Source organism: Amphiura filiformis, chromosome 11, assembly GCF_039555335.1.
Source record: "Amphiura filiformis chromosome 11, Afil_fr2py, whole genome shotgun sequence".
NCBI lineage: Eukaryota > Metazoa > Echinodermata > Ophiuroidea > Amphilepidida > Amphiuridae > Amphiura > Amphiura filiformis.
In genome coordinates this window covers 57,262,771-57,284,954 of record NC_092638.1, presented here as the reverse complement: position 1 = coordinate 57,284,954, position 22,184 = coordinate 57,262,771, and the positions used below count along the sequence as shown (strand labels likewise).

The window sequence follows — 22,184 nt, the reverse complement described above, 5'->3', positions numbered from 1 at the left end:
AAGTCTAGAGAAAAAACACTGTAAAAATTTTTTTCTAGAAAGACTCAAAATGACTCAAAAGGATTTACTGAGTCAATATAAAGTAATTCTATAACAAAAGCATGCACCTAAAACCTATAATTTGCTTTAAAAATAACCAGAGCCCAATACGTAACAAAAATTCTAAGTCTAGAGAACAAACACTGTCAAAATTGTTTTTCTAGAAAGACTCAAAATGACTCAAAAGGATTTACTGAGTCAATATAAAGTAATTCTATAACAAAAACATGCACCTAATCATGATAATGTCCTTTTAAAATAACCAGAGGCCAATACGTAACAAATAAATTCCAAGTCTAGAGATAAAACACTGTCAAATATTTTGTTCTAGAAATACTCAAAATGAGTTACTGGGTCAATATAAAGTACTTCTATAAAAACACATGCACATAATATCCATAATTTGCTTGAAAATCAACTGAGCCCAATACGTAACAAAAAATGTATAGAGCCCAATACGTAACAAAAACCACTACAGAGGAGGGAGTATGAATAAAGTAATTTTAATCAAATTTTAGTTTTGTTACGTATGGGGCGGGATGAATTATTTTTGCCACTTTTTGTTCTAGGTAGAAGAGGTTGAGCCCAATACGTATCAAATTGATACGTACTGGGATTTTGTTACGTATTGGGCTCTTACACCCGTCTAAACACACTCACATGTAGCTATACATGCAAGTTAATTTCAATGACATGTAAGATTATGATATCTTACATGTAGTGAGCTACTTTCGAATGTAAGGCCAGTGCTAGTGTGAGCAAGACTTGCAAGTAACTCACATGATTGTAAGTATGACCTTGATGATCCAATCCTATTGTGATTGTGCATATAAATCATGGCATAATTTACCAGTTTAGGTCACGCTTTAATACTTGTGAGTTGGCTTACAAGTACATTGTAAGTCCTGTGTGGACACTTTTGCTTGCAAGTTTGGGGGGATGCACCCAGAGGGAGAGCTGGAAAAATCATATGATTACCATTAACGGTAAGCGAAGTGAGCCAAAAAAGAAAAAAACATTTTGAACATAATAATTAAGGTTTCTATAACATTTTATTTATTTCACATTTATAATATATTACTTGCACAATAAAATATACCATATTTCACTATAACAACAAACCCACTTGTATCTATTTCTTTTTGACTCTATTTTTTGCATCAAGCCTGAATTTTGCATGTGGCGACCAAAAAACAACTAAACCTCCACGTTCTAACCAACCGAGACCTGCCCTTTTGGTGTATGCATGTAAAATCAGCCGTTTTTTGGCAAAAATAGCCACTTTTAACAGAATTTTGTGATTTATTAGGGTCATTTGGGAAAGAAAGAAAGAAAGAAAGAAAGAAAGAAAGAAAGAAAGAAAGAAAGAAAGAAAGAAAGAAAGAAAGAAAGAAAGAAAGAAAGAAAGAAAGAAAGAAAGAAAGAAAGAAAGAAAGAAAGAAAGAAAGAAAAGCAAAATTCCCAACTAACTAAACTAAGGTTTCTTTTCCCCGTTACCATTTTGCATCATGGTTAAATAGTTCTCCTATACCGTATGATGGTTATTACTAAATAAGGTATTATTCACTAGATGATATCACAAAATTTAACAACTTTAATGTGAACCCAACCAATTAATTAACTATTATCTTTATGCGTGTGATTCAAAATATTGCGGCCAGCAAAATACGCACATACATACACTACCGGACTTGAGGTGAACCAAATTATAGTGCAATACAGGTAAGAACAAATTTTAATTTTGATGTGAAAGTACAAATTCACTGGCAATTGTTGAAGTACACTAGGACTGTTATGTGTATTTTGAAGAGCTTGGTTTCAAACCATGTTAAGTCCACACATGTTTCTGATTTACCTGTGCGATATTGCAATGGGTTGTGATGCTATAGGTATAGTAATTTCAGTTGGCTGCACCATTACAAAGCAAACAGTGGATGGATGCACAGTAACGATACTGTGTTAGGCCTTTGGTTCCCAAATGAGAACAATAGTCTGCATTTTGTTAAGCAGCATCGTAGTGGTAAATAATGGCTTGTTGATCGTACAATTCATTGTTGCTAATGTTAAACTTAACAAGTAAATGAGAAACATGTGGTTGTGGACTTAACATGGTTTGGAAACAAGCTCTTCATTTGTAAAGAATGTAATAAAAGTACGATTATATAAAGTACTAGTTGTAAGTAATGGTGAAGCTTAGTTGAAAGACTAACCATCTGCAGAATGGAGTGCCAAGTCCAGTTTAGGATCAATTAACGACTGTCCAGGGTCGTCATTTAAGTAACATGATCCGTCTTCAATTTGATCATGAAACCATTACCTACATTTCCATGATTTCAAATACAGCTTTACTTCTGTAACCTGATCCAAGTTCACATATCTTTTCAGAGACTACTACATGCATTATAACAATAGCACCTGTTAAAAACATTCTCTGATTTTGCCCATTAGATGTATGTGTCACAGAAGATTTGACTAAAGTCTAATAAATAGAATGTAGTCTCCAGTCTAGTCTTGTGTAGATCTTGACAGCTAGATGGGTGCCTACACAAGACTTGAGCGGGATAAGTTTGGCTAAAATCTAATTGAACGTAGTCTTCAGTTCAGTCTTCTGTATATAATAATGACAGCTGGATGGGTGTCTACCGTAGACTTGAGTGGCATAAGCTTTGACTAAAGTCTAATTGAATGTAGTCATAAGTTAAGTCTTGTGTATATAATGACAGCTGGATGGGTGTCTACCTAAGACTCGAATGTCATAAGCTTTGGCTAAAGTCTACTTGAATCAGTGGAATGTAGTCTCCAATCCAGTCTGTGATAATTGATTGATGACTAAATGCAACAAGTGGTTCTGTTCTGATGAGAAATGTTTCCTGCAAAGAAGTAAAAATGAACAAATAAAATGGACATAAATTAAATTGGAATGATCGGCAGACATTATATCCGAGTCATTATTTGATAGGTTACCAAAATTATTAGCAGGTAAATATTTATTCATTTGCCTTCAGTTTCTGTTCAGAGGATGATTTAATTATATGTACTACCCACCACCCCACTGGGTTTACTGTGCAGCAGGCGAGCAGTGTGAGTAACATGACACCACTGCTTTGCTATGCTGCATAGAAGTGCATGGTTAAATTTGAATTTGTACAGTTATATTTACATAAAAAACACTGTGAAGATGCTGGTCGATTTCACATTTTATGTTATCTACAGAAGGTGTGAATTGAATTATCCTTTAAACACACATCACTTTTGTTCTGAAATCGACCAAGTACTAATGACACACGCACAATTTTAAAACAACATCTTTTGCACAGAGTTCAGTGGGATTTGAAAAGTAAAGTGACAGTTGAAACTCTAGTGATAACACTTTCACAGTGCATGATGGGGCTTCCTTAAATCATCCTCTGGTTTCTGTTGAAAGTTTTACAATTTTCTTGCATATGATAACTACCGGAACGTAGGATCCTTCATAGCCATAATCTTTCATATACATGTGACAGGCCTAACCACATCACTGACGAAGACAGCAACAAAATATTCCTATACTGATCCGGCAAACACAAGTGTGTTTTAAAAACATTTCAATTAACGTTTTCCCAGAAAATCAATCCAAAAATGTTTTAATGACTAGAACCAGAGAAGATGCTAGAACATACTAAAAATGTATATAAATATAATAAACCATTTTGAACATTTTGTTTCAAAAGTTTCTACCAAAATGTTAACTGTCAAATATATTTGCAAATATGTTTGTATTGTCAACATTCTAATAACATTAGTTGAAAGTGTTATGTGACAACATTTAAAATGTTGTAAAAATGTTATTGAAACACTTTAAAGGCCAGATTTACCATTGGCCCTCAAAATTTCCCTGTGGGGATTACAAAACTGCCCTCTGCATGTTCCTTTCTAGCCAGAAAACACAATGTTTTGTAGTAAAATTGCAAAATTTTGTTTTGCTTTGTGTGCATTGGCCCTTTAAAGAGCAAAATTCCCCTTCATTTGGGGCTAGAATTGTCTAAAAATGTCAGAATTGTCAGAAAACTGATATGCTTGTCTACCTCTAAATTGTAATGCTTATGCCACCACTGTCGATCTTATAGTAGGCCCCCTATTTGTAAACCAAAACTTGGCCACTTGAGTGCACATGCCTTTGGGGGCTCCAAATTTTGGCCTGGCCCAGGGCCCTTAAAAAGGTAAATCCAGCCCTATATTATACCCTTGTCCTTTGTATACCTCAACAATTATTTTTTTATGGCAACCTTTATGGGGCCCTTTGAAAATGTTACCAAAAAGGTTTTGTGTATCCTGGGGGTGTCTCATATGTGCGAGTGGTGGCTATATGTCTACTTACCATAAATCTACTTGAAGAGCTGTTAAGGATTCAGTATCTCTGGACTGACATGCCATCTGGGGAAAAACAAGAATGATCATACACAAGCTAGGATAAATCAATGAATTATTGCATTATCTGGATACACTAGGAAATTCAAAAATAAATTTTTCCATGAAAAATTCACTCACAAGCGACGAAAATGATATTCTTAACCCTAACAAGAGGGGGTACTACAAAATACTACTTGATATATGCGCTGTTCGTTCGTGCATCCCACGTGGTGTGATGATGCAATCGCTCTAGGTGATATATAGGCACGGATTTGCTGGCCAGCGAAGCCCAACACCCGTGGCAAAGTGTCGCCGACCCAGTGCATGGCATGCGAGGGTCTCGGGTTTGAATCCCACCCAGAGCAAACAACTTCTTCTCTTCTTTGTTTTCTCTCTTTATTCCTTCCTTCTTTCCCTTCCGGTTGCCAAGAAGTCCTTAGGCAGTTATGTCCTAATTAAAAGTAGATAATTGAATACCTGAGTGGAAGAAGGGCCCAACTCCGTTTTTTTACAAAAATGAGTTAGACACAGCATTTTATTGCCAGCAGACTGTTGTGTGAAAGTTGAGCCAAAATCTACTCTCAAAATAGTCTTCCACTTACACTTAATCATGGTTTTCATGGTTTTCTTCCACAAATATTGGGTTGAAGAGGAATTTTGTTCATCCATGAAATCTGCTTTTCACTACAATAAACATTCTTGCTAACATATTACATGCTTCTACTTGTGCAATTAATGGTGATTACTAAATTTCTGTAGCTATTTACAACAGTATATTAGTTGCAGAAGGGCCCAACTCCAGTTCGTATTAAGACCTGTGCCATGGGCACATAATATTTATTTTCAAATGCATGTAATACTGTATGTTCAGGTATTAAAGGTCCCCTGAAGATGAAAACAATCTGTCTATAAAACTTTTCCAAATATTGAGTTTTTTCTTAATATCTCAAAAATGGTTTTTATGGAGTTGGGCCCTTCCGCTCAGGTATTCAATTATTATTCAACCCTAAATGATGATAAAGAATGTTTTGTTTTCTCTTCCGATCAAAATATGCCCAACTCAATGGCATAAGCAATCTTTTGCAATAGAGGCAGTGGCGTAACTAGGGTTGGTAGCGCCCCGGGCAAGAAACAAAATTTACACCCCTACCCCCACCCGAGGATATTATAGATGTAGGCAGTCGCATAGCTAGGGGTTGTGGCGCCCAGGGCTAAGGATACATAATGCCCCCCAATTCTTGAAACAATTGCGCGCAAAATGTTGGACAAATAAGGCCTACCACTAATTAATCTTGATTACTATAAGTTGAATATTGGTCTTAAAATGTTCTTTCAATTGACTTTGTGCTGAAATGCGTGTGAAGCGCACGAAATTGACTTTCATCGCTTGGAGGGGCGCAGAATCGATGCTGAATTGGTCAATTTGGCGCCCGGGGCACGTTGCCCCCCTGCCCCCTAGTTACGCCACTGAATAGAGGGCAAAAGTCCAGAACAAAACTTACCACTAATGACTGCATAAGAAGGAATACTTCTTCACTTAGGCATTCAACAACTGGAGACAAACAAGAAATAATAATAATAATATAAATAAATAACTATAAATTATACTATTTACTAATGTACTTATTCGTAAGAGTTTTAATAAATCATTTATCACAGCTTTTTACTCAAGTTATAGAGAGTGTCTGTGTGTGAAAGTGGCTGACAACAAAGCTACATGTATTTGTACTTTGCTTCGTGCTCTCCACTCTCTACATTCAATTGAGTTTGTGTATGACTCTGAATTATAGGTTATTAAATGTGTATCACTTGTTGGGAGTGAAATTGTACAAATAATGCACACGTACTGAGATGTTGATGCATCTAATGCACGAGCCCTGAAAATGGAGTGCATTATACGTATCAACATCTCAGTACAAGTGCATTATTTTGTACAATTTCTCGAGCAACAAGTGATACGCATTTATTAATCTATGATAAAAAATACATGATTTTTGCTATCTTTATATCAAAATTGAAACTAAAAATGTTGGAAAATATAAGCAAATGTAAATGCATCAACCCACAAGAAAAAATGAACGAGTCCGAAAGCAGTGCACTATAGTGCGAGCCCATGCATGTATACACAATCAATGCATGTTTTACATTTTTGGTTCTCGCAACCTAAGAGTGTATGAATTGGTGGTATTAATTGCAATGAGAAATATAAATAAATACAAGTGTGTCGGTTTCTGAAAATCTTTAACAATTTAGTATTTCCTCCAATGTTACAGCCAGCCCTCGAATTACCCCATGGCATCCATGGCATTTTGCCGTGGGTGCCCATCCCCACTGCCGTAATACCCTCAAAATATGTCCTTTACCCAAGGCAGTCACTTGCCATGCCCTCTAAATGAAGTTGCCGTCGGTGCCCCAGCCCTGCCCCTTCATTTATAAAATCATCTATCTATGTTTGTGTGTGTTTTCTTCACTTTTGAGAAATTGCCTTGGTGCCCTTCTCAAATATTTAACAGTTGCCACGATGCCCTCTTGAAATATTACAAACTGCCAATTGCCTTTTCAGTGAAAATCCAAGGCAATTTCCAACTTGCCCTAAAAACTAAAAAAGTTGCAATGCCCCTTCAGATCCTTAATTCGAGGGCTGGTTACAGCTATTGCCAAATGCAGACACTGTCAATATAGCTTTGAATTTTTCATTATAAAACCATCCAGAAACTTGGAAATCCATGCAAATCCATCCATCATCCACCTAAGATATATATTTGACTCTCAACATATTTGTCCATAATTTCTGTATATTTCATTATCATTGGCTAAACAAGTCTTTGTTAGATTACTTATCAGGTTTTAAAATCGCAATCATAACCTTTGGTGCATATCATGCCAGGGTGTTAGCTAACCACCCGTCCACCTGTCATTTTGGACAGGCAGTTTGCTCCTGGGATAGGCAAGATCATGCCTGTGACATAGTTCAAGTTCTACTGGATTTATGGGTAGACAACTTGTACGTTGTATCGTGCCCATCTTGATCTCTTGAACCTAGAGGGTTCAGTGCAGATATCAGAACCGGGGATGGCCCCTTCTCATTTCAAATAGCTGACACTTTAATGTGCACAGGGATGAATCCTCCTGAACACGGGACCAACTGCTTTAGGTGACTTCCGAATCACGGACGTCCCACATACACTACCTATATCTGCACATGCTAAGCAGTGTAGGGGGGTGAGAAGAAATTCTACAATTAAATACTGTGATGTAACTTAACTTAATTGAAGGATTCCTGACCATATAGGAACTTTTTGGGAGGGAAGAGAATTTTCACCTAAGGCAAGCCCAAGGCTTGAACCCTCGCCGATCGTATCTCCCGGCCGGCAGCGCAACGCCTTAACCGCTCGGCCTTCTCGCCCACATAATTATGATAAATTCTAAAAATAATGTTTGAATAAGTCCTGTGAATTGCAAAACAAAACCAGACTTATAAATCAAGGTAAATAGCTATTTACTGAACCCCCAGAAGGTGCAGAGGTCTGGTTTATGTTTTCTGGGTCAAAATTTGGACAGACAGTTTTGATCAAAATGATGGGCACTTGTCAAATCCTAGCTATAACACCCTGTATCACGCCATATGTGTATCCCAATCAAATTGTATGCACGCCTCTCCGGATATTCCTCGGTTCCAAAGGCAACATTTTAAAGATTTTTCACAATACCCATCAAACTGATGTGCAGTTATTAACCTTCATGTAAAGCTTTCATGACTTATGCAACCCTCATCACTTTACCTGTGTTTGTTTCTTCCGTTGATTCCCATGAATACCTCTCTAATGTCTGGGCATGCTCAGGTCTTATTCTCTGAGGTGTTGGCTGTAATTAAACGGGCATACAAATGATTTAGCATCACTTAAAATGTTATATAAGCTCTACAGAAGCAGGGAAGCAAGAAGGAAGCCAAGAAGGAATGGAGGAAGGAAAGCAACAGGAGAAAGGAGAGGAGAGGAGAGGAGAGGAGAGGAGGAAAGAGGAGAGAGGAGGAAAGAGGAGAGAGGAGGAAAGAGGAGAGGAGGAAAGAGGAGAGGAGAGGAGAGGAGGAGAGGAGAGGAGAGGAGAGGAGAGGAGGGAGGGAGGGGAGGGGAGGGAGGGGGGAGAGAAGGGGGGAGAGAAGGGAGAGGAGGGAAGAGGAGACGAGAGAAAAGAGGAAGGAAGGATGGATGGATGAACGAAAGGAAGAAAAAAAATTATGTACTAACTCAAACAATATCATTCTGAATAACAGCTCAAATCAGCATAAACCTTTTTTTTGATTCGCAAATCGTCGTTGGGCAGGAAAAACCTTCTATGTGTCATTGGCCCCTGAACATGTTTAAAGCAAAACCTCCCATGTAACCAATTGGCAGTTTTGTTTTATACATTTTCAGGGCCACAAACACATAGGAGGTTTTCCTGCCATGGTGTTAGCCAGTGAGCCGTCCACCCGTCTTTGGGCGAAGTCAAAAGTAAACGGGTGGAAATATCATCAACTTGTCCAGAAGACGGGCAGGAAAATTTAGGTTCAATTATTTTCACCTTTATTCATATCATTTTGATAATGATAATATTATATGTCTATGAAAATACTCTAACATTTAAAATACTTGAGTCTTTCTAGGGTCGGTGGCTGCTTGATGACTGCTTGACCCAAATAAATTGTGTTGAAGTGCAATGACTTGTTCAATAATTATAAACCCCTGGATTGTAAGAATTGGGGACATTATATAGTCAACAAGGTCAAGGGGTCAATGCAGGGGAATTAGTTTTCCAGATCAGCACTTAACACAATATGTGCGATAGCAGCTTGCAAGAGATTTTAGTTTTTTGTACTAAGATAAATTAAAATGTGTTTTTTTTCCTTTTTAAAGCAATAGTGGTGTATAGTTATACATCAAATGGAATATTGGAATTAAGACCTGCTCTGCTGAATTCGGTATACTTTGAATCAAATTGCATGTGATTGATCTTGACACAGGATCGATATTGGACCCAATGAATAGTTTCTGAATCCTGGCTAACATCCTGTTTCTTGCCCAATGACGAAATTCTCTTGCGAATTTTGACGTACCTGTAATAACATGAGAAGTAATACTCTGTTGATTTCACAATTGCCTAAGATATCACAGAAAGCTCCTATTGGTCTCCCCCCGTGAGTTGTAGTACCCCTCTCCTGTGCTAAGTATGCCATCTCTGTAAATATTGTTAAAGCACCATCATAGTCACCTGCAACAAAAGAAAACTTATGGTTTAAATCGATGTGGGAATAATTCTGGAATACCCTCTGCATAAGTATAACCCTAATCCTAACCCACCCTAATCATAATCCTAACCCTAATTATAACCCTAACCTAACACTAACACTAAAACACAGGGTGCTCAGACGCAGAGTATACCAGAATTACACCGTGATCTGCTGTTGCTGAGTGGAAATTTATGAACTTTACGCCGTGCGTGTTGTTAGCTCTGACTTTTCAACATCACGGTATAGTATGCATTCATCAAAAGTTTACAGCAAGATATTATAACAGAATTATATTTTTTCTGTTGTTGTTTTCATGAGATCCACTTTCGACTTACCTATCTGTATTTTACAGGAAGCCACTTGACCAAGGGAATGTAAACAATCCAATGGACTCTGTAATGAAGAGAAGAAAAACTTGGTAAAAGACAGATTGTGCAAAATCACAAACTGATATCAATCAAGCCTTTAACATACATATCAAGAATCAGCTGTAAATTACCCCTGGGCCATCACAGATAAAAGATTCACCAACAGATTAATCCAGGCAAAAGAAGAAATTAGACAAAATAAACCAAATTAGGCAAGCAATGGCGAATGAGAAAGATTGCGTACCTACACTATATAAAGACTGCATCAATGAGATCTGTTTTGATACATGTTTTGTTGAACTTTGCTTTGCATCTTTTGCATGACAAGGCATGGACTTTATTTTTAACATCATTACTCAATCTAATCGACATGTCCCAATATTTGTGCACATATAAATTATGTTGACGATGACACAGAGGGCTATTCCAGTTGAAATCCATACACCCCCTTAAACATGACTTTAATATCCCCCACGAGGTGTGTAGATTTCAAATGGAGTCACCCCATTCAGGTAACTCTATTAGAAATTCATACCCCCTGTGTGGAAGATTAGGGTCATGTATTCCATATGGGGGTGTATGGATTTCAACTGGAATAGCCCATAGAGTTTTCTTACCTGATATTGTAGCTCTGCAGCCCTCTGGTAATGGCCCATGGCTTCACCTGGTTTCTGCAGCTTCTGTTAACAATACAAATTATAATTGAAGGTACAAAATGTATGGTGATCAATGTAGTTCAGTTAGCAATGTCTTTTTTCAATTGATATAATATTTGTATGTCAGGCAAGCATTAAGCAATGTTGATTTACAGAAATTAATGACTATATTGACTCATATCATGATGGACCAAGCATGGGGGTACTTCAATATGAAACTGATACAGGTGTAAGGCTGACACTTTCAAATAAGAGGCTTTTGGGATGAGAAAAACAATATGCGGACTTTTCGAACAAATCAAATCAAACCCCACCCCATTTCTAAAGGTAGTTTCTGCTCACAATGGACTAAGTGTTGCTCTTTTAGGGCAACTTTTCAAAACATAGACCCATGTCTAAGGCTTTTCTGTGAAAAACAAGACTCATTTGGGGCGGCACATCCCTGTAAACTTCAATATAAGTATCCCCCTGGAGTTTTTAAAGTAAAATTGTGACACAATCTGGTCCATGGAGGCCAAAGAAGGCATTTTTGATAATTGAGTTTGTATTTTATTGTTTTTTTACTCCATATTTTTGCCCTTATCTCAATTTCAAATCTGCCGCATTTGGCCTCCGTGGACCAGATCATGTCACAATTTAACAAATTACTACTGAGCTCTCACCTTTAATGCATTGGCAAGTTGCAAGCAAAGTGTCGCTGCCAATGCAGGCTGCTTTTGGTCAATGTAAACCTGTGAAAAATAATAAAATAATAATAAATAATAATGTGAATTTCTAATGCGCACATCTCCACCAAAATCAATGGCGCTCAAGGCGCGATACAAAGATTAACTTAAACTACAAAATAAAAATTAATTTTCATTACAACTTAATCTACACATGAACAACAATCAATAGGTGAACAAAATATGGTGATGCACATCAGTAAAATGCTTCTTTCATTAAGTGAGTTTTTAAAGAACTTTTAAACTGTGTTAAAGATGTACTTAGTTTAATGTGGGTTGGCAGAGTATTCCAGAGACATGGTGAAGCAATTGAAAAAGCCCTATCCTCCCATGAATGTTTTGAACGGGGTTCGCAGAGAAGCGATTTGTCACTAGAACGGAACATACGAGGAGGGTTATATGAACATTTAAACAAACACATAGGTACCATTACAAATAACTCAATAAAATAAAACAAACGAAGACGGGAAACAGTTGTACAGCAAATTTTCGGTACTGGGCGTACCTTCTTCAGGCTTTATTACATATGAAATGACACAAGAAAACAATCTAAAAACAAGCAAGAAAATTAATGCGTAACGCGTAAAAAAACAAGTATGAAAAGATCGCGACTTAAAAACAACGCAGTGTGAAGGCGCATCTATAAAACGCGCGAAAAAAAAAGGGAGGGGGGGACCTATTCAATAAGATTAAGGCCTTCGGGTTGAAGGGAATGAAGTTTGTTGATCCAGAATTTCTCACGCTGCTGACGTCTAAATTTGGATTGGCGACCAAGTGATTCCATGATCGTGACTTTGACATCATCGATGCTATGATCTGGAAGGGAAAAGTGCACGGCAACTGGCTTGTCTACGTGTTTGGCATGGTGCTTGATGGTACATCTGTGGTTACGCATTCTTTCTCTTATATTATTACCAGTTTCACCCACATACTGAATGTTGCATTTGGCGCATTCAATGAGATAAACAACATTATTGGTACTGCAAGTGACTTCTTGTCTTGGTGTAGCATTTGCTCCGATTTTTGTTACTGAAAGTGCTGGTGACTTGCATAAAGGTGCAGTTTTTGCATCGTGGTTTCTGACAAGGTTTGCAGCCATTATCAGTCTTGGGATCTACATGTATATTGGAATTTTTGTGAACTTTGGCCTTAACAAGATGTTTTCTCAGGTTGGGTGGTCTCTTGTATGAAATGAGGGAACTTCGGAAGGGCTTTGTGTAAGCGAGGTTAGTCTCGATCATGTGCCAGTGTTTCCTGATGATCTCTGACAAATGTGGGAGTCTGGGGTGATATGTAACCACGAGGGGGACACGTTTGGATTTTGATTTGATTTTGTGGGAATTCTCGCGCGTGGTTGAAGCAGCTTTTGTGATTTGGTTAGAAATGTTGTCTTCCTGGTAACCACGATTTATAAGCTGTTGTTTAAGGGTTTCAGCTTAACTCAATATGTGCATTTAATACAAGCTTTAATGCTCTGCGTGCTAGCCATAGGCTTCAACATAAAAAGTTTTGAGATATTTTCCCAGAAATATCAAGAGCTGGAAATGTGTAAACACCAGGGTTGTAGCTACGCTGGGCGGTGGCGGGCGGACCCGCCCGGCACTCTTAATTTCCACCTGGCACTCAAGTTAATTTTGAGCCTAAAATACCCGGCACTCCAGTCTCAAATGTTTCAAAATCAATGAACAATCAGTATAAAAAATAGCAATTCTTATCAAAATTTCAATTTTTTTTACCATTTCATATAAATTTCACCCGGCACTCAAATTTGCCTAGCTATAACCCTGGTAAACACGCATCACAAGGAATTTTATCTTGAAACAACCATCACACTTTTTATTTTATTCCCACACTTTATATCAATCCAACTGTTTTACTGACAAAGTTTAACCACACCCTTTTCATGATTATTCAAATTTCAAAGGGGCATGCTTTGAAAAGCGTGTAGTTCCAACAATGTATATCTCATGTCCCCAAGAAGAATTTAAACAAAACATACCTTGACTGCATGATTATAACAATTAATTGATGCTGTGAGGTGTTCTTCAAAACTTGGACATTGTAAACTGGCATCCTTCCACTCAGCTTCAAGGAATAATTGTGCTGCTTCTGTCAAAGCGTGTGCTTCCGCAGGAGAATTGGCTAGAGTATGCTCACACCTACATAAATAATTACATAAAATACATAAAACAGCGCAATTATGTTATAACAGCATGATTTATTACTCGGAGTTTCACGCCTAAAACGGCGATCATCAGATAAATAGCTGAACACTGAACTGTAACTCCAAAACAAAACAAATAAATTCACAGCGTTGAAAGCGTACGCGTCTTCACTAGAAAAGTACATGACAGCGTGCATGTTTAAATAATTACATATGTGTACATGCTTGCATTACAGCAATCTTTGTGGTTTTTAGCCCAAAATGTTCACTAAAATAATATTAAGAGTTCATCATGACTTGCAAAATCTCTCTCCCTGTTAACACCAGGGTGTAAATTTGTCTTTGAGACTACTATACTGTAGCAGGAAAGATGAGAAAAAATTCCTAGAAATTATGTGTAATATATATGCAAAATATCTAATTCTTGATCGTGAGAGGATGTACCTTCTGCGTACCGTTGCGTCAGAGTACTTTTAATGGAACAACATGATCAGGCAACAAAAGACAGTGACTGGTCAATTCTCAAAAGATGTGCTTGCACCATACGCTTGATGCAAATATCTGTTGGCTCTCATGATTGAGAATTAGATATTTTGTCTACAGTAACCTTCCACCACATATTATTTTGCACAAAGTCCTATGCACGCACTTGATGTCACATGCTTACACAAGGACTATTGCTGAAAAGGACTCAGCAACACATGGTGCCATTTTTAATGCTTAGAACTCCTAGACCATGGACGTGTTTAGATGCTGAAAAAGAGTACGACTTGAAAACTTCCCAAGTTCGACCCTACCTTACATTTAAAAGGTAAGTTTATACAGAGAATTTTAGTGTTTGGACAAGTTTGCAAAAAAAACGTACCCTAGTTATAGAAAAATTACTTAATTTGAGTACATCGTGGAACATTCAACTTATGAACTACGCTTGTTACTCTGCGACTAATCATGCTAATACACAAGCGTACAACGCTACTCTACGCGTCCATATTAGCGAGGTTATCTGCATACAACAGCTTACTACGCACAGCCACGCAAAGAGTATGTTCCATGATGTACACAAATTAAATCATTTTTCAATACAAATCTTTGTTGCGGTGTATAAATACTTCTTACCTTGCTTTTGCTAGGCAGCACAGGGCAGCATATGGTGCACATTCCTGATTCTGAAGTGTTTTTGCTAAGGAACCTGTCAATTTAATGCGGGAAAGAATGTAACCATAAATTTGTAAATCATCGATCAAATTAACTTTGCCACTCTTAAATAACAATTACAATTTTAAACATTTCCATGCCATATCGTGTAGGTATAAGCTTAAAACTTGAATCAGTCATGTCAGTCACGATCACTAAATTGCATGGACAAAACCTATTATGACTCAACTCCCATCCATTTCATTGCCTATGGTAGAATTTCACTAATTCCATGCACTTACAGGTGTAATTTTGTTGTATTTCCCATGAAAATATTATTTTCCGTGGGCGCCGCCATCATGTATAGTCGTAAATCCCTTCTTTTAACAGGAGCACCATCGGGAAATTGAACCTAATTTTTAAGCATTTTTCACTGACAATTCACTTCCAATAAACGCTCCCTTTTGGAAAAATGCAACGCCCAGGCGTTATTACAAACAATACGGTATATTATATTACCCCTGCGCGTGAGCAACTGATGTGGTATGCAATTCCACATCACTTGACAAGAGTCATCCTCATTTAAACAAATTTTGTTCTCAAGGAGGCTTCCATGGTGAAATTTGTCTCATGATTTACAATTAAACAGGTGTCATCTTGGAACTGTTCTTTATCATGGACACCATTTCAATTGCTATACATGTAGGGCAATTTCATGAAAGGTCATTAGTTCAAATCTGCCTCCAGAAGGTATGATGCATGGAACAAGTACAAAGCAAATGAATCAATCAATATCTTCAACTGGGGATTCTAGTGCTTTATAATGCACACATCATGTCTTCTGGAGGCAGATTTGAACTAACGACCTTTTGCACTGTATACTTTACTCTGCTTGGTTTTGGGCACAGGGTTATATGACTGGTATTTCCTTCTTTTTTCAATTTACTATTATTCCTGGGAAATTGCGATCTCAATGTAAGGGGCAATCATTTTCTTTGGAAGTGGGTGTCCCAAATATACTGGGGGCCCAGTGGGGGGTCATACATTTTTGGAAAGAAAAATAGGGGGTCATAACATTTTTGATGACCAAAATGTAGGGAGTCACAAGATGACCACAGATAGTGTGTTTATTTTATTCAAAAAGACTGATTTCAATACAATTTTAGCCTGTTAAGGTGTATCGGTGGTGGTGGGGGGGGGGGTCATAATTTGTTTGTTGCCGAAATAGGGGGGGTCGCAATTTTATCGACACCGACCTTTTGTAAATTTGGGACCACCCTTCTGAAGAAAATGATCGCCCCCTAATTATAGAATACAATACTCACCAAATTGATCGCTGGCTTCTGCTACATTAGGCTTTCTAAGAAATCTCCTATATTACAAAATACAAATGCAGAAAATAAAATTTTGGAAAATGAAATATTATTGCAAAATTGCATCCAAATTCAGTATTTATAATACAGACGGTACATCGATGCCGCCGGTTTCTCTCGTGTTCATTATTCCTATAGAGGTATATGCTAGAAATCATTTTCAGCACAATCTGAGGTGCTATCCTGCCAAGATTTCCAGCAGATTGGTTGATTTGGCATGGCCATGGAGTGACCTAAATTATAGATTTCTGATTAACTGAAAACCCACCCATCGATATATACCAAAATAAGGTATATTTTGCTGATAGCAACTGTTAGGCAAACATGATGCATGCTTGGAATGAAAAGGGCTCAAAAGCTATCAAATTCATCATCCGCAATGGTAAATTTGAGCCCTTTTCATTCCCAGCTACATGCATCATTTTTGCATCTCCATAGATCAATTACTACATGTACATGTATCAGCAATACCATACAATGGCACATCCGCGTACACCTTCAACAAGGCAATTTGTGAATATTCTGTCATATATCCAGGTAGATAAACATAATAAAATGAATATTAAATCTGTTCATCTGGACTTACTGTTTTTGATAGCGACAGTATCCAAGACGCATCATCAGGCTGACTGATGATGTGATCGGGTGATGAACCATTGACCTGTGACACACTTGATGGTATGACGTGACAGGAGAGTCGCCGGGGTAGATTCCTGATTGATGAGTCGTAGGTCCTTGACAGGTGGCAAAGTCCCCCTCCTCTGTTGAGCGAAGGTTCCTCCCGTCGGACATGTATTGCCTACTTGACTCCTCTTTCAAACCACTTAAATGTTCTCTGTTGAGCACTAGCACATCCTTATCCTCAAATGAATGATTGGCAAATTTGAGGGCGTGTAAACTGCAGAATCATTCAAATCTGTAGAACTAGGTCTACGGTGCTGATATATATGCGTTTGTGCAAGGGTTCTTTAGTCTCCCCTATAAAGATATATGAGTCCTCACAGTCAGAGTTCATCACCTGATCAGTCAGCCTGATGATGCGTCTTGGATGAGACGTGATACTGTCGCTATCAAAAATAGTAAGTCCAGATGAACAGATTTAATATTCATTATTAATTATCTTCAACCAGGAAGAACAAATTGGACAAAAAAATATGTATGGTCCACACCGTCGACGTCCTATACGATAAATATAAATTTAATACTCCGTTGGTGAGCGACGGGCGAGTGGTAGTGAGCGACAGGCGAGTGGTATTTCTCTGAACGCATGAAAAGGAGTTCTATCTGATTGGCTAGCAATCGATCGCTTAGGTCGCTCAGTAGTCAACTACAAACTCATGCATTCAATTCGATTGAAATCGATTATTCTATTATTGACGAAGATAAAGAGCGTGATAGTGTGTCAATAATGTACATTGTATTGCACCTGGTTTTACCAGCATTCCTTTATAAAATAATTTTCTCAAAGAGTTAAATATTATCAAAATTTTACAGCGGATTTCAAATGTTTTACATCAAAATTGCAGTTAAACATATCCACAGCAAAATACCGGTCCTCACTAATTAGTACATTTAATTTCCAGTTAGTACATTTAAACGAAACCTGTGATTTACGTGACAACAAATAAAATTTTCTTACAATAGAAATATCATATGGGATACTGATATGGTAGGCCGCAACCGCCACAACGTGGAGCTGCTACGCGTAGCTGACTTTTTGTTCCGTGGAGCCAAATTGACCAATCATGTTAGAGTTTTTCATTACTCGGAGGTAAAACTGACCAATCAAGTACAACTTACTCATTACGTGAAGCGAATTTAGTCATTAAGAATTTGCCAGACGAGCTTCACGTAGTTGCAAGATATCCTCGGTCACGATAGTTATGATTCAAAAAGTAATTTATGAAAAGTACGAACCGACTTATTATTAAGATGGACATGCACTCACAAGAAACTCATACAGTATTGTACACAACTATATAGCTAGGCAGAGTGGTGCCAGTAAACCATGCACACAATTCTGCGATCTGCAGTGTATCGCCGAGCTGATTTGTACATCTTGCCGGCGTGGCCTCATGAATTCGACCTTCAGCAAACCAGTTCGGATTTACTTTATATACTAGTAGTAGGCATGTCCACTAAAAATTGAAGTATTTTTAAATTGATTCAGACCTAACTTATTGGATGGGAATTGATGAAAGAAACATTTTGGCGTTAAATAATCTTAATCGGACGTTTCATTCCAGAGATATGGCCTTTCGAGTGTCACGGTTTTATATAGGGCTGCTAGAACATGTTAAAAAGTTAAAGTCCAAAAGGAATACTAACAGAAAGTGCAACTTTAAGGTACTTTTTCTTAATGTATTTATTAACTATCTTATCTGGAACATTATATTTGCTTATAACAACATGAAAATAAGATCATCCTGAAAATTTAATCGATTTTGTTGACATACAACAAAAAATATAAGACCTCAAAACCCATGGTTTGTTTGGTGAAACCTCAAGCATAATCATAGATGGCATTATGGAAAATATCTCCATAGAGGAGATGAACAATAAGTGCATTATTTCAAATGAAAAGCGTAGTCTTAAACATTGTTCAATCTTTTAAGGTCAGCACATTTTATCTTCAAAAATTATTATATTTCATCATGGCATAAGTTTGGTAACATTAATCACTACCAATTTTGAGAAATTTGCTCCAACTCAAAGGTTATCTTTACTACATTGAGCAATACACTGTGTGTGCATGGAAGCCATGATGGTCCCCGGTTTTATACTCCCTATGAAATGGACATGGTAGTGAGAAGTGCACGGGAAGTGCATGATTTGAGATGGGCATGTAGGCTTAAACATTCTTAAATTTCTTAACATCCTACACATTTTGTCTTCATAAATAGTTAAATTTTATGAGTATGTAAGTTTGCTTGTCTGATTCACTCCAAATTCGGAGATAATTGCGTTTGAACACATGATGCACGGAATGGTGTCACTTCAACCTGTTGTAGTTCTCATCTCATTAAATTTTTCATTAAAAAAGTTGATCTCTTCATGCAGGAAGGTCCTCTCTATTTACTGACCAAACAGGAAAAAGTTTGGTTAATGTTTTCTGGTGGAATCAGGAATTTCTTGAAACACCCTGATATAGGCCTACATTTGGATCAAAACAAGTATGTACGCCATTTAACAGGCCTGGGATTTCTTGTATCGATCAGTTTCTCCATAGACAATACGTGTGTGAGTGCACGCACACAGTAAATGAAAAATCGTTCTAGTGGAAACTGTATTGAGAGTGGGCATCCCTACTAGTAGTAGGCCATACATGTACATACTGTAGTTACGGTACTGCCCGTTTTCCTATACACAATACTCAGTGCGCTCACCATTGACGCGTGACCTAGTGTATGTTAGAAGTATTATGCCATTGCCTATATGACGTCACTGTGTAAAAAATAACCAGTCAATATTTAAAGTATTCTCTGAAATTCTAGAAAATATAGTTTTGTAACATTTCCTAAATTTTTAGCTAATTTAGGTGTTTGGAAATATTGGTACTTTTGTGTTTTAGGAAGGATATGTAAACGACAGATAACACCAAAAAATATGAACAAATTATTTCTAAACCGTGTTAAGTCTGCAAACCATTATGCTTCTCATTTTCAAGAACGCTGGTTAACAATAAGCAGACTATTGTCTCATTTCGTAAACAAAAGCCCAGACAGTATTGTTACCTTATGTTCAGCTTTATAATCATTCACCCAACTGAAACTATAATACCAGCTCATTGTTCATTGCACAGGTAAAACAGACACAAGTGCAGTGTGTATTTAACCAGAGAAGATCTGATGTAACATAGTTGAGCTGTTTTCATTGAGTGTTATCTTGGTTTAATAGCTTTTAATGTGGTTTAAGTCCTTCAAAGGTCGTGGTGAATTCTACTGTAGACATGACTGCATCATGATTATTTTAAAGTCAACAACATTCAACAATATGATCACCGTGATAGTATGACAGTATCAGTACCGTGGGTGTCAGTGATCCTGGCCTGACAAAGTAGACAAACAAACAAACACGCCACACACATGGGCATGGCACATGCATGCAAGGTAACATTGACTATAGGGCCTACACTAATCAAACAATGGTATTGATCCTGTACAACTGTTGGTGGTTTATTTACATTCGATTCATTTAAAATCCACATAGTAAACATTAATTTTGGCAAGAGTTTTCTCTCTCTGGAACGATGATGCATCAACTGGCTCCGCGTAATGAAAAGATCTAACATGATTGGTCAATTTAGCTCCGCTGGCGAAAAAGTAAGCTACGCGTAGCAGCTCCACGCTAGGCGGTTACGGCCAGCCATATACTGATCATGCGAAAATCGTAAAACATAGAATAGAAACAGTGTGGCCGGCTCTCAAAATCTCAAATTGTATGCATAGCCTGAGTCGCACGGCCTATCTCGAACAAAATCACCATGCGTAGTTGTTGAAAAACGTGAGGATTTATCGTACTACCACGGCAATTTTTAACACGAAGATATAGGGATGATGACGATGTGTGGTCCCACTTGACTGCCACTTCACAGCTTTTTAATCCCCTTGCTGTGTGAATCACTCTATTTTAATGTTTGTACAACCGGAACAGTTTTGACAGGTCTTTTGTCTACTTTCTCGAGAACTCTGGCTTCAAATTTGCACATGATCCCAATGGATGCTAGAGTATGTTGCTATCGTTTTTCGGTCGGACACTCGGACAGCATTGACATTTTTTGCAATAGATGTTATTTATTCTGTTAATGTTGAAATTTGGATGAAAGTTATTTGGATGAACCAATCAACTGTATCTTTTGAGTAAAATTTGCCAATTTGGAACAGTCTAAAATTTTGTTGAAATGCAAAGTAGCAACATTTTTGATTTAATATGTCGCCGATCGCCCGTCGTGTTCGGCTGTGTTGACTTCTGAACTTTTGTTGCTTTACACAGTGTTTTGCATCAATAAATCCAATTAGATTTTAAATGCAATGGTCTCTACTAGTACACTACTAGCCTCGAATCGAATGTGAAGCAAATTCGGTGCTCAAGGAAATTCGTGGCTAGACTTCCCAAGCAATAAACAGTTAACAGACAGACAAGAATGACAAAATTGTAATCCTCGCCAAATAGGAGAGTAACAGGGGATACACCCACTAGCTCTGCCTCTGCTCTGGACAATTAATTATGTGTTGGCTGCATGCCATTGATTGGCTGTCCCCGGCCCGGGCCCGGCCCTCCCCCGGCCCCGCCGAGGCGGGCCCTGACAACCCGGATCCATACAGAACACCACTTTTGAATCATTGTTCAGAAAATGACTTAGATCAATAAGGAATGATCAATACATCATATCAACTTCAAGGTTAAGACTTTAACTTATTATAGCTTTGCATGTGAGTAATTGACCCTCGGGTGCCGAATTCCTCTCCATCCATTTTGCCTTCGACACAAATATTACTATTTACAGCCATCTACGTAAACCTCATACCGATATAACAACTGTAAGATAATTATAAAATACAAATTAATACAGAAATCATGCCTTACTTTTTTAATTTACTGGAAATATTGCGATATTTTCCCATAAAATCTTCTTCTCGATCCATTTTTTCAAGTAGTCATGGGCGATAACGATGTTTTTTACATTCACGTACTTAGTACCGACCAACCCTACTTAGTGCGATTCAGGACGCATACCACTCAAATTGAATTAAAACAAGTTTCCAATTTTAGGGAGCTTTTAGCGGGGCTTTTAGGGTTTGTTCATAAATGCTTTGGATCACTGCTGTCTGAAATTCAACCCAAAATCAAAGGTGATATTTGGTGTTTACTGGACCAATTTGCAATTATTTACTAGGCCAAAGTCCTGGCATTACAATTAGGGATCCTCTTTATACTGCCATAAAACACCAGAAAAATGAGTAAGGAAATTTTATAAAAATGTTGTATCATGAAAAGAAAGGAATAACTCATGAATTAAATATAAAATATATGTAGGCCTAAATGGCGATCTCAATATAAATGTACA

The 22,184-nt window shown here is 37.6% G+C and overlaps 1 protein-coding gene across 1 annotated transcript; it reads right to left on the bottom strand.

Moving 5' to 3' along the window:
- Positions 1-1,071: 1,071 nt before the first annotated feature.
- LOC140165056 (40-kDa huntingtin-associated protein-like) lies at positions 1,072-21,795 on the bottom strand. Its single transcript, XM_072188473.1, has 12 exons — positions 21,704-21,795; positions 16,070-16,116; positions 14,727-14,799; positions 13,446-13,605; positions 11,384-11,452; positions 10,683-10,745; positions 10,033-10,090; positions 9,524-9,678; positions 8,211-8,292; positions 5,931-5,980; positions 4,397-4,452; positions 1,072-2,909 (listed from the first exon to the last, which is right to left on the bottom strand). Exons 1-12 carry the CDS (start codon positions 21,760-21,762, stop codon positions 2,822-2,824), a joined length of 960 nt encoding a protein of 319 aa, XP_072044574.1. The 5' UTR covers positions 21,763-21,795; the 3' UTR covers positions 1,072-2,821.
- Between the last annotated feature and the right edge of the window lie 389 nt (positions 21,796-22,184).